This window comes from Cydia strobilella, chromosome 13 (assembly GCF_947568885.1).
Source record: "Cydia strobilella chromosome 13, ilCydStro3.1, whole genome shotgun sequence".
Taxonomy (NCBI): Eukaryota; Metazoa; Arthropoda; class Insecta; order Lepidoptera; family Tortricidae; genus Cydia; species Cydia strobilella.
In genome coordinates, this window is record NC_086053.1 from 6,850,756 (window position 1) to 6,869,313 (window position 18,558).

The 18,558-nt window shown below is 38.7% G+C and overlaps 1 protein-coding gene across 4 annotated transcripts in view; it reads left to right on the forward strand.

The window, feature by feature from the left end:
- The window catches only part of LOC134746636 (histone-lysine N-methyltransferase MECOM-like), a 134,791-nt gene extending 120,160 nt beyond the window's left edge, over nt 1-14,631 (forward strand). For 3 of the 4 annotated variants that reach the window (XM_063681086.1, XM_063681089.1, XM_063681088.1), the window contains 4 exons: nt 5,173-5,293; nt 10,467-10,623; nt 11,797-11,967; nt 12,649-14,631. In XM_063681086.1, the coding sequence (XP_063537156.1) occupies nt 5,173-5,293; nt 10,467-10,623; nt 11,797-11,967; nt 12,649-14,409 (2,210 nt within the window). In that variant the 3' untranslated portion in view covers nt 14,410-14,631. The remainder of the gene's footprint in view (nt 1-5,172; nt 5,294-10,466; nt 10,624-11,796; nt 11,968-12,648) is intronic. The other variant, XM_063681087.1, reaches the window with a different exon arrangement.
- Nucleotides 14,632-18,558: the final 3,927 nt, after the last annotated feature.

Here is an 18,558-nt window from a genome sequence, read left to right on the forward strand (position 1 = left end):
TTCAAGCTTTCATTCACATAACGAAGTGGAAAAAGTAAATCTATTTTTTATGCGTACGTGGTCGGCAAACCGCGTCGCTGTGGCCTTGCAACTTTAGGTGTCACTTTGTTTTCTACGCTTTAAAATATCGATAATATAATTATAAAATGTGTTCTTATTGCTTTACATAATAAGATATTATATTGAGATCAATTCACACTACCGCTACCTCATGACCTTACTTTGCAATTAAAGCGAGAATTTAATTTAAATAATATAATTAGGTAGGAACAAATGACTGTTTTAACGTCGGTGTCGTCGGTAGTACCCACATACATACATGTAGCATTCCCGCTCTTTGTTACTTCATCTTGTCTTAAGCTTGTATTTCGCTTTCTGTGTATTTTTTTTAACTTTATGGTGCACAATAAAGAATATTTGCTTACTTACTTACTTACTTACTTGCTGACCAAAAAGCACCATTACACAGCAACGTAATACAACGCCACTACTAAACCTCAGAGGGAACGCAACATACGGAATAAACTTGATGATATTTCCCTTATCACCGCGAGAAACAACAGGTGTAGGGCAGTTTGTCGGCATCATTATTATAATGTCCAAAGATCGGTAAGTCACCGTCACGGTGCGCGCGCGCCGCGCCATCTGTGCCGTCGTGGGAAAACTTAACGCCTGCGCCCTACGCAAAAATAATCGTTACGTTTCCCATAAAACACCGCGGTGGGGAATAAGATAAGAATATGGAAGTAAAACATATGTCGTAGGTAAATTAATTGTTTAGCGTAAAAAAATGGAACCGCATGTGAAGGTGGCACCAGGATGCATACCAGACCAGTTGATTGAGCAATAAAAAGCACATACCTAATTGTAATCACCTACCTATATTAAAAGCTAAGGATAGATAAAGTCATAGGCTTGCCTGCCAGACGCCTCTGTCAGATAAATCTCAATTTCATTATTTCTTTGTTAGTACAAATATGACTTATAAAATCTAATGGGCACATTTGTACATGTATATTCCCTAGCCAAAAATTTGCAGTTATTCTCTGTTTAAAAAAATCCACTCTGTCATACTTCTTACTGCTAAAAATTAACTTGTGCTGTACCTAATTATGGATCTGTATGAAAAAGATAGATCATTATTCGGGCCTATACATACAGTCAACTTTAAACATATTTTTACTATTTTTTACACTTTTACACCTTACAACTTTGTTATATACATAAGGCGAAAAATGTAAACATATCTTTGACGTCAACTACCTGTATATAACATTGATTCCCTCAATTTCGCATTATACAGTATAAATACTGAGGACAGCATGTTGTGTTGTGCCTAGCGCTATTAACATCAGTTATCGTCGGCGCATCGCGCATCGTCAACAAACAATTACAGTGAAGCGTGCCGTCACCTCGCGTTGATTGATAAAAGCTCCAGAATCTATCAACCATCGACTATTAAATGATGTGCGTGTCTGCTCGGCACCGGCAGACATACTAACGCGGAGAATAACCCTCAGCATTACTGTACTTTATTTGAAAGTGTTTAAAAAAAAGTCCAATATCTGTTTTTTTTTGTGGCAATCAAGCATACGGCCCGCCTGATGCTAAGCCGTTACCATAGCCTATGGACGCCTGCAACACCATATTACATGCGCGTTGCCGAGCCTTTAAAAACCTGTACACTCCTTTTTTGAAGAACCCCATACTGTAGCCCCTCGGGAAAACCTCGGCAGGGAGCTCATTCCAGCCGAAGCGTCTTGCGGGAGGAAATTTCTCTTAAACTGCACAGTACGCGACCATTTAGGTTCTAGGGCGTGAGGATGAACACCCTGCCGACGGCGAGCGGTGCGGTGATAGAAAGCGACCGTTGGCATCATGTCAAACAATTCTTCAGAGCACAGCCCATTCTACAAGCGGTAGAACACACACAAGGAGGCGAAGTCTCTCCTTAGACTTAAAGGTTCAATACCGCTTGTGAGTTTGGGATCGTCGACGATTTGTACAGCGCGCCTTTGGACTAAGTCGAAGGGTCCAAGCTGGCATCCAGGTGCTCCTGCCCAAAGGTGACAGCAGTACTCCATATGGGGTCTGACTTGCGATTTATATAGCAGCAGTTTTTGCCCCGGAGTAAAGTATCGCCTCGCTTTATTGAGCACATCGAGTTTTTTGGATGCCAGTGCAGCCTTCCCTTCCAGGTGGCTACGGAATTGGACGTCACTGGAAATGTCGACACCCAGGATCCCATTACTCCCTGACATGGTAAGGGCTGTACCTTCTAACTGTGGGACCTCAGTAAATGGGGTTTTCTTAGCGGTAAACGCGCAAACTTGTGTCCCGGCCCCACACCGAAACTCTGGATAGAGTGCTCTCAATATCCGACATAAGCTTTTCACGAATTTCCAGCACCACGGAACGAGGAATGTTGGCACGGCCTGCGTAATAGGCATCCCCAGTACTGTCGTCTGCATAGCAATGAATGTCGTCGATAGATAACATGTCATTGAAGTGCAGCAAAAACAGCGTTGGGGATAGCATAGAACCTTGCGGAACGCCAGCGTTAATGTCCGTGCTATTGGAGCAGCTTCCGTCTACTATTACGGCTCGTATGCGTAGTAGACGGAACATCTGTTGCTAAAATCACAATTATGTGGAGTCTAGACAAGCAGAACAAAACATAAACAAATAAACATAATAACTACTTCACGACCATTCGGCAAATAATACCATTAGTTCAACCAATCATACTAACATTTTATTTCTATGGTGCTGTACAGAATGACCAAGTCTGATTTTGTTTATTTATCTAAGGTAAGAGCGTCCAACTTGCAATCCGGAGGTCGCGGGCCCTGGGTCCAAACCCCGGCTCGTACCATCGCCCACACTGTTAACTGTACATCGGTGGGACGCATTTCGTAATAAGGTCCACCAATGTACAGTTAGGAGTGTTGCTGTTTGTACCAATGTTTTTCGGAACTTATGTACTTACGAATTATCATTTGATATTTACCAGTCGCTTTTCGGTGAAGGAAAAACATCGTGAGGAAACCGGACTAATCCCAATAAGGCCTAGTTTAGGGTTGGAAGTGGCAGAAGATGGCAGTCGCTTTCGTAAAAACCAGGGCCCACGCCAATTCCTGGGATTAGTTGCCAAGCGGACCCCGGGCTTCCATGAGCCGTGGCAAAATGCCGGGACAACGCGAGGAAGATTGATCTATTAATTTTATGTTTAATACATAAAATAATAAACTATGCTACTCGTATAAATAATAATTTTTATGATTCAATCTTGTGATTGATTGAAACATTATCTTGAATCGTAAAACAGAACAAGTTCAATAATTAAAACAATATCCTCTTGCACTCCATACCTATAATTACCTATTTAAATATATTTTAATACGCTCCTACGTTTAACGTTTAACACTAAAATCAAATCAGCGTATTAAATCAATTGCACATTTAATTACCAAAAGCCGTTATTGCACGCTCAGATGATTTTTTAACCCCCGGTGCAAATGTCGGGTCAAGTGAGCATATTACCCCACAGGTGGGGTCGGGGTGGGGGTGGGGGTGGCCAACCCCCTGATAATTTGTAACAAACACTTCAGTGCTTTGTTGACATCAGACAGTCCGGTTGACCTCTGATGGTCTCTTGTATCATCCTTGTGAATCACGCGACTACTATATTCATTCTTCAAATTTTAATTTAACAGGTACGTTTATTTCATATCTTTTCAACATCGATATTTACTTTAATAGTAGCCATTTATTTGCAGTGATTTATATTATAATTTAATTACTTGTCAGTCGAGTAACAATTAATAGGTTTAAGTAATTATATCCTTTACTTCAAATCGGCATTTAAAGAAATTAATCGCTACCTTATAACAAAGGGCATCGGCGTCACTCAAATAACAATCTCCCGTTTAATCATAATTGAAAATAATTAACCAGAATGATATTAATCCAACCCTTACAGAGCTCAAACAAAAGTAATAAATCCTTTAAACTGTCTAACTCTTTACGTGTACTAAATCTTGCTTACAATCTCCTGCACCGCAAGAGGTAGAGCACGCTTAGCGACATTTTAAGTGCCCGAGTTCTAAGTGTTCTAACAATCGCAATTTCGATGGGTAAAAAAACGATGATATCACCTTATCTGGCTGAGGTATGGACTCGTTAGATTAGACAATGCTCGGGGCGTGGCTGCGCTCGTCGTGAGGCGAATTAATTCTGCATGTGTCAATGTAAAATACTTACTTCCGACAAGCTTCGTGATGCCGGGGGTGCTAAATTTCGCATTGTGATGTGATGACAATGTTTGCATTGATTGTATGCTGTTTTGTTTATGGTGTCAATCGGCGTGGAATAATACATACATAGCTATGACTGTGGTTGTGTATGTGGCGTCTCTCCGTGATTCAATAGCTAACCTATGCCTACTTTCAAACTTGAAGATTGTAATAATGCTTGTATTTTATTTAGAAAATTAGACAGTAATAGATACATATGTATTGTTCCAGATAGATAGACAGAATATTTTTGTGGGATCACCTCGGTATCTGTTACAAAGTATTTTTTTCCAAATTTTAAATATATCGAATGCGTAGAATAGCTTCTTAATATATATCCCAAGCTTTATCTTTCTTGTACCCAATTCATGAAGATGAGGATAAGTGAAAAGTGCACAAATATAAACATAGCATCCTAACCGCTAACTCATCTTTATAGCAGTTGTAAAACAAACAACCGGCTACAATTATTACAATAACAGGGTACGGCTAACCTTTCTAGTCGGAACACTCAATAAATAACAAATTAATTCGTGTCAATATGCACATCGGCCCATCGACAAAGACTTATGCGTCCTGTTACGAAAGTTTCCACTTTAATTGCTGCCTTTCTATTGATTTACATGCTGGATCATGACCATATAGTTTGCCTATCAATGTTCTACTTTCAGTAGCCTGGTTTTTATTAAGGCAGGACTTTCATGACGGTTTTGGCGTATTAGGAAATAACGATTTTCCAATCGAGCCGTTTTTTAGGGTTTCATACCTCAAAAGGAAAAAAAAACGGAACCCTTATAGGATCACTCGTGCGTCTGTCTGTCTGTCCGTTTGTCACGGCCTATTTTTTTCAGATTAATTGTGGTATGATTGGTTTCAGGTCGACAAACGTCCAGCGTTAACTCGCCAGGCGTGTCCTTGCCACTGAACGAAGACGAAGAGCGAGAGGACACCGAACCACGCTGCTCCTTCTGTGACGCACCGTTCCCTAACATTGACGCGTAAGTATCTATTCTTACTTGGTTGATATCATACATAGATATTGATCTTAGTAATTCTTTGGAGGGGTGGAATATCTAGTCCAGGAGTCGATCTATTGCAAACGTCTTCAGAACCATGCCATTAACCTCTTGCCATAAATATTCGAAGGTCCACTAACGATTTATTTAGCGCTAGAGATGTGCCCGTTCGATAAGGCGCGCGTCGATGATTTGTTTCGAGCAGCGGGGGCACGCGACGCCGCTCACATCTGCTATGGTGTTACCGAGCTAACTTATTTTTTCACCTATCGTCCAAAATAACTCAAAACTTAGGGTCGAAATAGTACTGTACTCAAGGTAGATTTTTTTTATTCTACTTTCAATTCTATTTGCAATAAAACCGCTACTCAAAAGTTGTACAACATATGTTGTATTTCTCTTTTAAGCTGTTTAATGGATATTGTTTTATAGAAATACTCATGAATGCGTGGACTGTTTTTTTGAACAAGTAGATTCCGTTAAGTATCTTACGGCGGGATTTCATAAGAAGAGTAATTATTTAAAACATAACAATGCCTGAACTCGATTGGTTTTATCAAACGCAATAAAATTATAAGGGTACATATATAGTAAATGTCACAAACCAAATGCTTTACGACGATAAAATCTAATCGACAATAAACTAAGCATCTCATCACGAATAGAAAATTTATCATGAATTTATTATCTGTATGACAAGCGTCGGTAGCCCATAATGGCGTGTGTCATCATTTTCTATTGGAGCGGCGTCGAGCTCATCAATAATGCAGGAGAGATTATAGACATGCACCGTTTTAACGTATCCTCGCTTATCGCGCCATCACTATTGTTTTTAACGATTCCACCAATTCTAGGACATCGGGAGATCGATTATTATTCTATCATGCCCTCGTTTTAATTATACCCTAGTACACCTATAGGACTGTATGTATACTCTTTATTATTTATATTTGGGACGCAAATTTCAATAGTTTTAAATCACATTTAAAATCGGGTCTAATTTATTTTGTTACCTTTATTTACCGAGGTTTCGTTTCACTAGTTTTAGTGAAAATGTGTGACAAAGTTACTAACCATATGGCCACTTCTATGAAAATTGAAGTGTCAAAACAAGGCCAAATAAATAATGTCATTTAGTCATGAACACAAACTGTCCATTTTACGCTTGTTATAAGATTTGCAATGTCAATAGATGTGAAAAACTGATGTGGAATTGTCCGTCTGGCCGCTTCTCCGTCTAACATTATTCCATTACCTTTATTACGTTAGCTTAACCTGATTTGACACGCTAATGCTAATATCGGTGCTATCTTAGTTAAATGTTCTGGTCATAATGCATCAGTAGGCGTAAAATTATAATGTCACGTATGTCCCTAATACCCATTGGAACGTGATACATCGCCTTGCGCCATCCCATTGTTATCTCTTATCGGATCTCTCTTCCACTCTTGCTTTCATCACGACCGTCACAATTGGAATCATCAGACCTGTCACACCTTGAATCGATATCTGATCTATGGTAGCGCTTGCGCAGTAGAACCGAAATTACGTATTATTCGGCTCTGATTGGCTCTCTTTTGTGCAATGATTGGACTATCGGAAAGGGAATGTATTTGATGATACTTCGAAAGTGCTAGCGGGATACCGATTTAAAAAACAAAATAAAATAACGCGTAATGAATAATTAAATATTACTTAAGAATTCTCGCGTCTCAACTCATATATTACAGTGGATTCATGTATTGCATAGACAAATAGAAACACATTGGTAATATTGGTGTTATCTCGTAAGCCATCGGGGACTGAGCCAAGGAATTTCTCAATCGATTGTTAGCGCTTTGGATCTACAATCGATTATTAAAATGTAAGCACGATCGTCGGTACATCATTAGTCTACTGCGCCGCTAAAATGTTGCTAACTAAATGTTACACTTCCAAATATATATTTAGTTTCAGCACTAAACTAGTAAATTTAATTCTAAGTTTATTCTTAGTAAATGCCTAATTTCATTTTACTCACATGTTTTTGTGTAGCTTAAATTTCTTATTACTGATCACTTCCACATGCACATAATTATATTTATAAGCACAAAAGTTTTTTCTTTCTTTGTTATAAAATAACAGCAAATGCAACATCAACTTAAATTAAATTAAATTAAATAATCATTTATTTTCAGGATAAACTTAAACAGGATACATAAAAAGATAAAACTACTGACCATTATTTATCACAGATAATTAATTTAAATTTCAGACCAGTTTTATGAGTTATGGACATACCGTATAGTCACTTTAGGTTAATTAACCTAAAATTGTGCATTAAGCGGTCACAGTAGAAACCCTTTCTGTTCTGTCGTGGCTAGTTTTCCAACGCGCTGCAGCATTTTAAAGTCGCTTCAGGTATCAGTGGCTCGTGTGGGTGGAGCTTAATGGATCGGCTCCGAATGAAAGTTGTTCATTGGATGTTATCAATTCGTGAACATGTAGATTGCCCCTATGATCACAAAATTGGCGTCCTACGGTCTGTTTGAACCTAATTTGCAATTTGGTTTAAAACCTTAGACGGATATGACATCTTTTTAGGGTTCCGTACCCAAAGGGTAAAAACGGGACCCTAGCTACTACTAAGACTCCGCTGTCTGTCTGTCTGTCCGTCTGTCACCAGGCTGAATCTCATGAACCGTGATAGCTAGACAGTTGAAATTTTCACAGATGATGTATTTCTGTTGCCGCTATAACAACAAATACTAAAAACAGAATAAAATAAATATTTAATTGGGGCTCCCATACAACAAACGTGTTTTTTTCGCGTAATGGTGCGACCCTTCGTGCGCGAGTCCGACTCGCACTTGGCCGGTTTTTTTTAACCCCCGACGCATAAAAGAGGGGTATTAAGTATATGTTGGACGCCAATGTCTGTCTGTGTGTCAATGTGGCATCGTAGATCCCAAGCGGATGGACCGATTTATATTAAGATTGTTTTAAAGCGAGTTTCTTACTATACTTATGTCTATGTTTGATAAAAATCGATCTCGCAGTTTGAAAACTATCAGCTCTTTTCCAAAATTATGTAAGGTACTTTTGGTATGAAATAGTTTTTTTTGGCATAATGCGTAGGGTTTCTTTTTTTATTTTTTTTTTATTAAATAGCTTTTCTTTGTGAGGGTAAACATATGCGTAGTTTAGTTTCGTCAATTCACTATGAAGTTTTTATTTAGTATTAACAATTTTCAGAAACCCAATCGTTTTTTGTGTCACCCATATGTGAGGAAAGAAACAAACCAAATAATTTTGATGTATTTGATACATACCATTCGTCTCATACATAACATTAAATCTTGCTGTGTCCAATAATTATACGTTTCACTCTCTACAGAACAATCATTGTTAAAAACTTAATAAGCTTTTTGTCATCGAGGCTCTACATGGTACTCACTAATAGATCAATTGTTGCATTCCGCTCTTGAAACGTGCCGAAAAAACGGCACACTTTCAATTGTAACTGCCCACAATTACGTAATATGCTATTAAGAGGAACACAATCGATCTCTGTTAGAACCGTTTACTTAGATGTAGCAGTGCGTTTGTAATGATAATAAAAAAATACGCCGCCGAAGATCGCCTGCGCAGATAGGTGAATGTTGCAAGTGGAGCCTGGGGCGGTGCGTTGTACTGGCGCGGGCTCGTGCGGCACTTACAAGGCTAAAACGGCTTCTATTACAGCTGGCTACTATCTTGAAGATACTTAGCGGAAATAGTAGGATATGAGTCGCAATCCAATACAACTTAAAGCTTTGACTCGTTCTAAATTTTATATTTAGACAAAATATTACAGCAGGGCAGATATTGATAGAACTACGCAATCACGTTACATTACTGACGGCAGATTTTATTCCTGAGATTAATTAAATGATATGGCGCTCTGGCGGTCCGGCCGTCCTCGAGAGTGAAAATGCATCATGTCATCGTGACAACTACGATCATACACAATAGGACAACATAGCATTCCACTCCAATAAAGAAATTTATGCAAAGTTTAGAACAAACGTGGCGATGTAATCACCGCTAGCCTCCGAGCTCGTAACTCAGATAGCGCAGCAGGTGCTACGTTAGAAATAGCCGGAGGCAGTGAGGGTTGCGTGTGGTGGACCAGTTACTACAAGAAGCTAGACTCGCTTTGACTATTTTTGTAATATTATATACGGTTTTCATGAAATGACAGCCAATCATGACAGCAATAACAGGATTTTCTTGACCCTCGGTTTACGATGTCGGAAACTCGTTAACTACCTAGAAAATTTATGGAGGCGAGGACTTAAACGTTTAGCTCTTGGTTGGAAAATAATCATTTGGTTTTGTTCAGTGTGCCCTACAGAGTAATGATTTATTATCTTTGTTTATGCCACGTTAAGATTAAGTTTACAATCGGCGTACTAACTATAGTCATTTTAATGTGGTATTCTGCAAAGTAGGTTCTTAAAGAGCTGTGAGCCAATATTGCAGATGTTTTATATACTTATCATAAAGCGCAGTATATCATCTTTCTTTGTAGCAAAAATGAATTGGAACATTCACAAAGTTAGACAAAAACAAGATTGAATTATATGTTCTAAGCTATCCGCGTAGGCGATCCCGATGCTTATAGATGTTATCGTTTCGTCTTTTCCTGTGCTTACTAGTATTCTTCCTGTACTTATATCTTGGTCTACTAGAAGGCGGTTTTACTTAATCTAGTTCGTTAGCGTAATCTTTTCACTTTCTAATACAGACGTTGTATGTAAGTACTAGCAAGATATTGAACTTGTAATGAGAGCTCGGACGCAATATTACTAAGTACCTAATATTACATATAGGTACATATTGGAAGGGTTAGTTTGCAATGTCTGCAGGCCGATTAGTAAGTTATTAATTTAATATTAATTTTAACCTTAATTAAGACCAGCATAAATCTGAATAATTTTTAGAAAATTGTAGGTTAACTTCTATCAAAGTGTATTAAAACTCGCTTCTTGTTCAAACATTGATTGAACTAGACTAGACGAACAAAAAACTTTTATGGTTACATAATTATTATGCATTAATAATTTAACAATAATTATTATGGCATTTAAATGCGTATAAAATTTGTTATATCAAAGTATGTCCTCCGTTGCAGTCTCGACCGTCACTTGATCCAGTCGCACGCGCAGCCGGCGGCGGCGTTCCACTGCGAGCTGTGTAACCGCGCGTACAGCTCCCGCCCGTTGCTGCTGCGGCACCGCGCGCTCGCGCACACCGACATCAGGAAATACCCCTGCGAGAACTGCCCTAAGGTACGCGTACCACTTGAACTTTGAACCACTACCGCTCTTAGCGCCACTTGCGCCATCCCACTAACCCAGGGCCCTATCCCTATCCCTGTTAAACCGTTAACCCAGTGTCAAATTGTACTGGTGGGTAACCATGGTAACTCCAGGTTTAACCGGTTAACCCCCCGGGGTAATAGGATGGTGCAAGTGGCCCTTAATATTATAAAAGCGAAAGTATAACTATATCTGATCGTCACCTATTCACGCTAACCGCTGATTTTGATGAAATTTGGTATAGAGATAATTTGAGTCTTGGGAGAGGACGTAGAATAGTTTTTACCACGGTAATCATGATTATATGCAGGAAAAAAATGAGCTATTATTATATAAGAACTTGTAAAATGCGGCCTGAAAGTTGGCGCTTGATCAATCAGTCATAATTTTACAGCAAGTAAATGGGCCAATCGGGCGTTTTTATAATAGATGGAATGGATCAGAAAATATCCCTTTCAGTATGACCATAGGCGCATACGACTTCACGACTTTGTATGGTGTTCCTAGAGAAATAAGCCCTTTTGAAAAGACTCTCCTCACATGTTCGTAGCACACATGACCAACAATATTTTTTTTTAAATAATTTTAGGTATTAAAAAGTATGTCAAATTTTGTATTAGAAAACATATCAGAAAGTTTGCTTGATATAGATTAAGCAAGGCTACTAACCCCTACACTGAAGGCATCAAAAGTCGTAACCATTATCAACAATAAACAAATAACAAAATTCATTCAAACGTGATGATGCTTGTCTGAAGAAAGTTACGATATCAGAAAAAGGAAGATATCATTATGCTTTTTTCAAATATGTTTAGTAATGAATTTACTTGAAATAACTTATGGTTTCGGTAGGGATGATTATAAATATTTTCATTTTAATACATTCGTGGAACAACATGCGGACTAAGACAATAAATTTAGAGTTTTCCTTAATTTTTACGCTGTCGTTCCACCACAATTTCTAATCGATATAATTCATTTCACATTTGGTGATAGCGCAATTACTCATGTTGACAGTCAGAAGCACAAATATTATAAGGGAAAAATAAATTCAATTAGTGTCATTGTGTAGAATTGCACTATCACCATTGAAGTTTATCGAGTATGAAATTTCACCCGTTCCGAAACCTGATGTTATTTCAGGTATTTACCGATCCTTCCAACCTCCAGCGCCACATCCGCGCGCAGCACGTCGGCGCTCGCAGCCACGCTTGCCCCGAGTGCGGCAAGACCTTCGCGACCTCCTCCGGCCTCAAGCAGCACACGCACATACACTCCAGCGTCAAGCCCTTCCAGTGCAAGGTGTGCTTTAAGGTGAGTCTCCAGTATGTTACTCGCATGGCTACCGACAGCCAAAAATATGCTTATAGAATAAGGGCCAGTTGCACCAACCACAATTAACAGACTGATTAACGTCAAGCAGCATAGAACTATGAAACTTTCCATATAATAAAATTTAGCGAACGGTAAAACGGTGACAGACGGTTTGGTGCAACCGACCCTAATACCAGTGAATGCAAAGCGGCTCTAAATACATTTTAATGTATTGAAGCTATACCGGTGACCAACCATATCAATATATGTACTTAATTGCGCTCTTTCCTTTTCTTACTCTGGAATATCATCCCGCAAAAAAGGATGAAAGTATTAAATCAATGGGGTTGGGTCATCTTCTAAACGGATCTTTTATCGGGACCATCATGGAGATAAAAAACTTAATAACTTACATTAAAATCAACAGAACTAATTACGCCTGTAAATTACAAAAATATACCTCTATTATTGTAATTTTATTATCCACATAACTATTTTATTGAGACAATAGCACTCAGAATTAATTTATATCCCGAAAGGATCGTAATTTTCCGAACAAAACAAATAAAACTGTTTTCTCTTCTTAGTCAATGAAATATGCAACCAATCTAGGTAATTAAAATGTAGGTAACACTTAAATGTTATAACTTCTTTATAACGATTATTTGTGTTTTGTTTCAGTCGTACACACAGTTTTCCAACTTGTGCAGACACAAGCGGATGCACGTCGCCTGCAGGGCCCTAGTTGAGTGCGGGAAATGTGGAAACTCCTTCAACTCGTACGCTTCTCTTACTAAACACAAGAGATTCTGTGACACTGCCAGCGCCGCCAACGTTGGAATGAGAGGACAAATGCCGCAAGGACTGCCCCAAATGCCATCCCTCCCCAATATCGGAATGAACACGCCAGGCAATCCTAATCCGTTCCCTATGTACAGGGGACCGACTTTACCACTTCCATATAACACCTTTGCCCAGTATCCTGGGCTATTCTCTGCGGCAGCCGCCGCTGCATGCCCTCCAGAGTTCTTAAACCCACTGCTCTTCAATGTTCAAGGTGCAAGACTTGCCATGGAACATGACTTTGCTCTAACAAACGCTAGTTTGTTATCGAAGCATCAGGAAGGTCGAAGCATGTCTGTTAAAAGTGTGGATAGCTCAAATTCACTTGATGATATAATGAAGAAGAATAAGGATTTGGATTATGAATCCATTAAGCGCGAAAGCGATACCGTTGATCGAACCACGCCGAATAAAGCGCACGGATTAACTGTAAAACAATCACCTCCTTCAGTCGAGGAAGTCCCAACCCAACAACGCCCATCACCTGTGTTGAGCATGTCAACGCCTATGAATCCATTTAATTTTGCTAGAGATGATATGAAACATCGGAAATCACCATTCAATTTTTCACTGAAGCTCAATAACAACACCATTCAAGGAAACAAGTCTCGCTCTCCATTTCCAACAGACTTGTCTAAAAATGATGCAAATGATGATGAAAAGAATTCAGAATACTCTGATTCGGAAGTCGAAGTGAAGAAGGACGACGGCGACCAGCCTCTGGATTTGTCAGTTTCCCGGAAGCAAAGCGACAAAGACTCCGAAGTTGATATGGATGATCGGTCCTTTCGTAACTCATCTGTCAAATCATATTCTCCTGCTGAAAGTCCTATGGAGCGCCATAGCAAAACTCCCGAAAACGACACCGCAGATATAGATGTGGAGGGAGTAGAGCCCAAACGTGAAGATACGCCCCCGCAGCTGGTATCACCGCCACTAGCATTTCCGATGCCCGTACACACTCAGCACAACAACAGCCTCATCGACGCCATGTATCGCCCCCGATTTCCGTCCTTTCATTCAGCATCTGACTCTATTCTAAATTCTTCACCCTACGTCCCGAGCCCGTTTAATTTTTTATCCCCACTCCTTGGTACGGATGGCCCCGATAGGCAACCGAGCGCGTATGCAAAATTTCGCGAACTCAGCGCCGGGTCTGGGAAGCTACGCGACCGCTACGCTTGCAAGTTTTGCGGGAAGGTATTTCCACGCAGCGCGAATCTGACGCGTCATCTTCGTACCCACACTGGGGAACAGCCATACAAATGTAAGTACTGCGAGCGTTCTTTCTCAATTTCATCAAACCTACAGCGACATGTGAGAAACATACACAACAAAGAGAGACCGTTCAGATGTCCATTGTGCGATAGATGTTTCGGACAGCAAACGAATTTGGACCGGCACCTGAAGAAACATGAAGCCGAGGGTGGAGATTCCCCGAGCTCTGCAGACACGGAGCGCGAGGATGCGTACTTCGATGACATCCGATCGTTCATGGGCAAGGTGACATGCTCTCCGGGAGCGCGTTCACCACCTGCTTCATCCCCTCACGCGCCGCATGCGCCGCACCGTCCTTCCGTGCTCGCCATTTCCACATAGCCACCGGCATACCCGCTACCGCCTCCGCCGCCGCTATGGCCTCAGCCGTTCGAATAGCCTCGAGAACTGCTTGTATGGCCCCTGTTCCAATCGAGCTCATAGGCGAGGGTCGAGACGAGCGGGTGTTCGAGTACGTAGCTATTGACGTCTCTCTATACACCTCTGAAAACGACAAAAAGCTGTATTAGTAATTCATTTTTAAGACAATTCTCGTAATGATGCCTGGAATTAAGCTAGCTAGCTAGAATTAGTTAATTAATAAGCTAGGAAAATAATAATACTGAAGTCGTTTCAGAGAATAGCTTGTTTGTATTCGTAAAAGAAGAAATTGTATCTATTTTTGTTACCTATTCAAAACTAGTTACACAGTGTATGTCAAAAGGTTAATTAAATTTCTTCTTTTGCGTCAACTTACTAGAAAACTTATATCGTTTGAGTAGTTAGTAAAATACTTATTATCATGACAACATGGTATCCCTTTGTTTGACATAAGTATTGAAAGTTATAATGTATCGTATTTCATAATTTTCGCAAGGTTATTCTGTAGATAGGTTAGGTTAGGTTTGTTTTATGGCAATCCTGAAACGTTACGCGTTTCTGAGAAAAACCAAATTATGACTAACGAAAATTCGGACAAACAATACATTATGACTTAAAACTTTATGAGAAACAATAGAGACCCTGACAACATACTTAGCCAGTGAGAGCGTCCGAGTTCTTCTCTTTATCATAGAGTTAAATCGTTTTACGCGCTAAAATAATTGTTCCTAGTTTAATCTTGTGATTTAAGATTGAATTAAATAGCTTTATGAACTGTATATATTTTTCCACAGCCGATTTATAGATTAAGTATATACATATTAATATGAACGTAGTTTGTTGATAATGTGTAAAGTATAAGTTAATGTGTAAAAAGTATATATAACTTTATTTGATGTATTCGTTTGCACGTCGCTCATAAGTAAAAATTTAATTACTAGTTTAGTGATATCATTTTGTAATTACTAAACTAAAGAGGATGAATTTATTCGGTCAGAGTCACATCGTATTTCTCATTTAGTCAAGAACCTACCAAAGCATTTGTAATTATAGACAAAATTGTTTACTAATCGGTTTATAGAAAGGGATAGATAACTTAATATAAAAATTGGCACTATAGAATGATGCATAGATTATTGTTATATTATTAAGTAGATACGTGAATTGCAGATCCCTTAAAATATTTTGTTAAATTGTTATTTACACCGTTATTGTATATAAAAGTGAAGGTTGAAGGCAGATCACACGGTGAACCTTACACAGCAGATATTACGCTCTTGTAATTATTTCCCTGCAAAATGTAGAGTTATAGTACTTTTAAAATAATTGTTAGCTTTTAAATCAGCCACTACTATTTAATTAAGAGTCATTCAAGTTATCACAAATGAACTTCACTCGCAGTATATTTATTTTGTACACTTGTTATTCTATGATACCATGTCTGAATAATTATCTGATGATGATTTAAATATTTTCTCCGCAATATAGTTCTTCTTGAACTGTAGGTCTGTATCTAGAAATACGTCTATGAATTGTCTTCTAGTGCGAGTTCAAATGCTGGTTAAAGTAAATATACTGTGAGGTACTATCACATCTACTGAATTTGTAGATACTCGTAAATATAAAATGTTAAATTGTTCAGGTACACAGTAAATTAGAGTTTTTGATGCCTATTAGCGCATCATAAATGCAATTATCACTTGCATTTCTAAAAGCAATGAAATACTTATAAAGTAGATAGTTGTTTGTAATTCAATAGTACTATTTTGTACTATAATCATATCACTTCGATGCACTAGTTATATTTTAAGGTTTTAGCGTCACAAAAAATACCTAATTATTATCTATCTTCTAAGACACTTGTACCTAAATTATTTAATTTCAAGTTCGTTTACACGCAGAACGTGATTATTGTATCTCATTGAAAAATAAAACAGTACAACGTAGAGATGTTATTAATTACTATTATATTTTTTTATAACCTGACGTGAACCACTGCTGGGCATAGGATTCCTTCCGTTCAGAGATTCGTCTCTGTCGAGTGCATACTGCAGCCAGCCACTCATGTCCTCCCTTTATATCCCTGTACAAAAATGCCAAGATAATAATTTAGATTTCAAATTGTCTTTATTAGGTATTGGAAGATATGTACTTGTACATACAGTGTGGAAAGAATAATTCGTGGAAAGAATCACGGAGTAGGAAAGAATGAATGGGCCCTGGAGGGAAAGTACCTCAAACCCTTAAGTTAGCTCATTTTGCTTACAGGAAACATTCTTTTATTTTTGAAAATAAACAAAACTGCATTCAAATATTCTTGAATACTAAATATTAGATTTTATGGATATTTTGTACGACAGATGAGTGTATTAGTGTGTGTTTCTTGGAGAAATGTTATCATTAACATTAACGGTATCGAATAAATAGTAGAATAAAATATCGAGTCTTTATTTATTTTTATTTTTAGTCGGTTCAATTCCCGGGTGAAACAAGCGAATTTCAAAAAACCTGAATGCAGTTTAGTTTCTTTAAAAAAATAAAAGAATGTTTCCTTTGAGCAAAATGAGCTAACTTAAGGTTTTAAGGCACTTTCCCTCCAGGTACCATTCATTCTTTCCACACTATATATCACAGCAAGGGCCAATGTGGTAATGCAATAAAGACAAGTTTGGTAATTATCAATATGTGGAGCATAAACCGAGCGTAATGAAGGTACTTCGTAATTACTTTTTTTGTGAAACTTAAGTAACAATTCCAAGAAAGCTCAGTCCCTGAACTTAATCTACCAGCTTGATCGATTTCTCCTAACCTGTCAAAAACTGGTGCAAAAGTGTCAGAATATTGACATTTAGTTGATGATCTTAATCTGTTATATAAGGCCGGCGTTATCAGTGAAAGCAAGGACGCAGCAAGGGCGTCGATAAGGCAATTACATCTCATTATCGAGCGGCTGGCGCGCGCGCCGGTATCCTAGTGCCCCGTTCCGATCGCTTATTGAGCAAAATTGAGGCAAACTAGGAATAAAGGCGCCATTCGTTCTTTTATAGTCATTAAGGACCAAAAGTCTACGATTAGACCGGTAAGGCTAAACGTTCGACTTACCTGCTTTTGATAGGCAATGTTAACACATAGCCTATAATGGCGGGTTAAGTGGGCGATCGAGCGAGACACGCCTCATTATCTAGGACAAAGAACTAGCTTCGATATACATCCTAATTAAATTGGCGCTCGGATAATGTTACAGAACAGTTTATCTTGATAATGTAGCACGCTTTGTTTTAAAATTATGTGTCTTAAAATTCGAATTTTATTGGCTTCAACTGAGCCACTAGCTTTTCGGTGAAGCAAAACAGAGTGAGCAACAGCAGTGTATTTAGGCTAGATTATTATTAGTTACGGTCAAAACGTATAAAAGTAGGTACTGGTAGATATACGCGCAGAATTGAAACGGTCTGAATAAGGTCCTTGCTCTGCGGGAATCTCGAGACACTATCGCGACATAAGTCGGCGCGCTGCCCACTCGCTCGGAAAAGCTGGGCTTACATGTTAATGTTACCATTAATTATAGCTTTTCGAAATGAATGATGGTATATTGTTACGATGCCTGCAAATATCCGCAATAAGCTTTAATAAGTTTTTTGACAAAAATTTCATTTTTACTACAAGTTTTTATCGCTGACTACTTTTCTTTCCACATGCAACTAATGCTCATTGGGACAATTCTAAAAACTCCAAACACAATTAGGTAGCGTCGTTTTATCACAGAGTTAAAATGGCCCCCTTCTGTTTCCATCATCATATGAGCTCGATGGTACCATAATATTGCATTGTCACCCAACTTATAATGTACGCAAATTTTCGGCTTTATTGGAAACCGGGAAGTGGGTAAAATTTAACTTGCAAGATTTGGTCACAGGTATGCAAGTATTTTGTGATTATCATAATTTTGCGACTTATGAAAAACTATTCATAAAGATTTTTCACAAGTACAATTACTAGCTAACCCCATAAAGTCCTAGCCTGAACCAACTTGACACCGCGGCCATTGTCCGTCCTCTACACTAGGCGCCGCAGCTTGCACAATCGCGTACACCCGCGAAATGTGTCCTA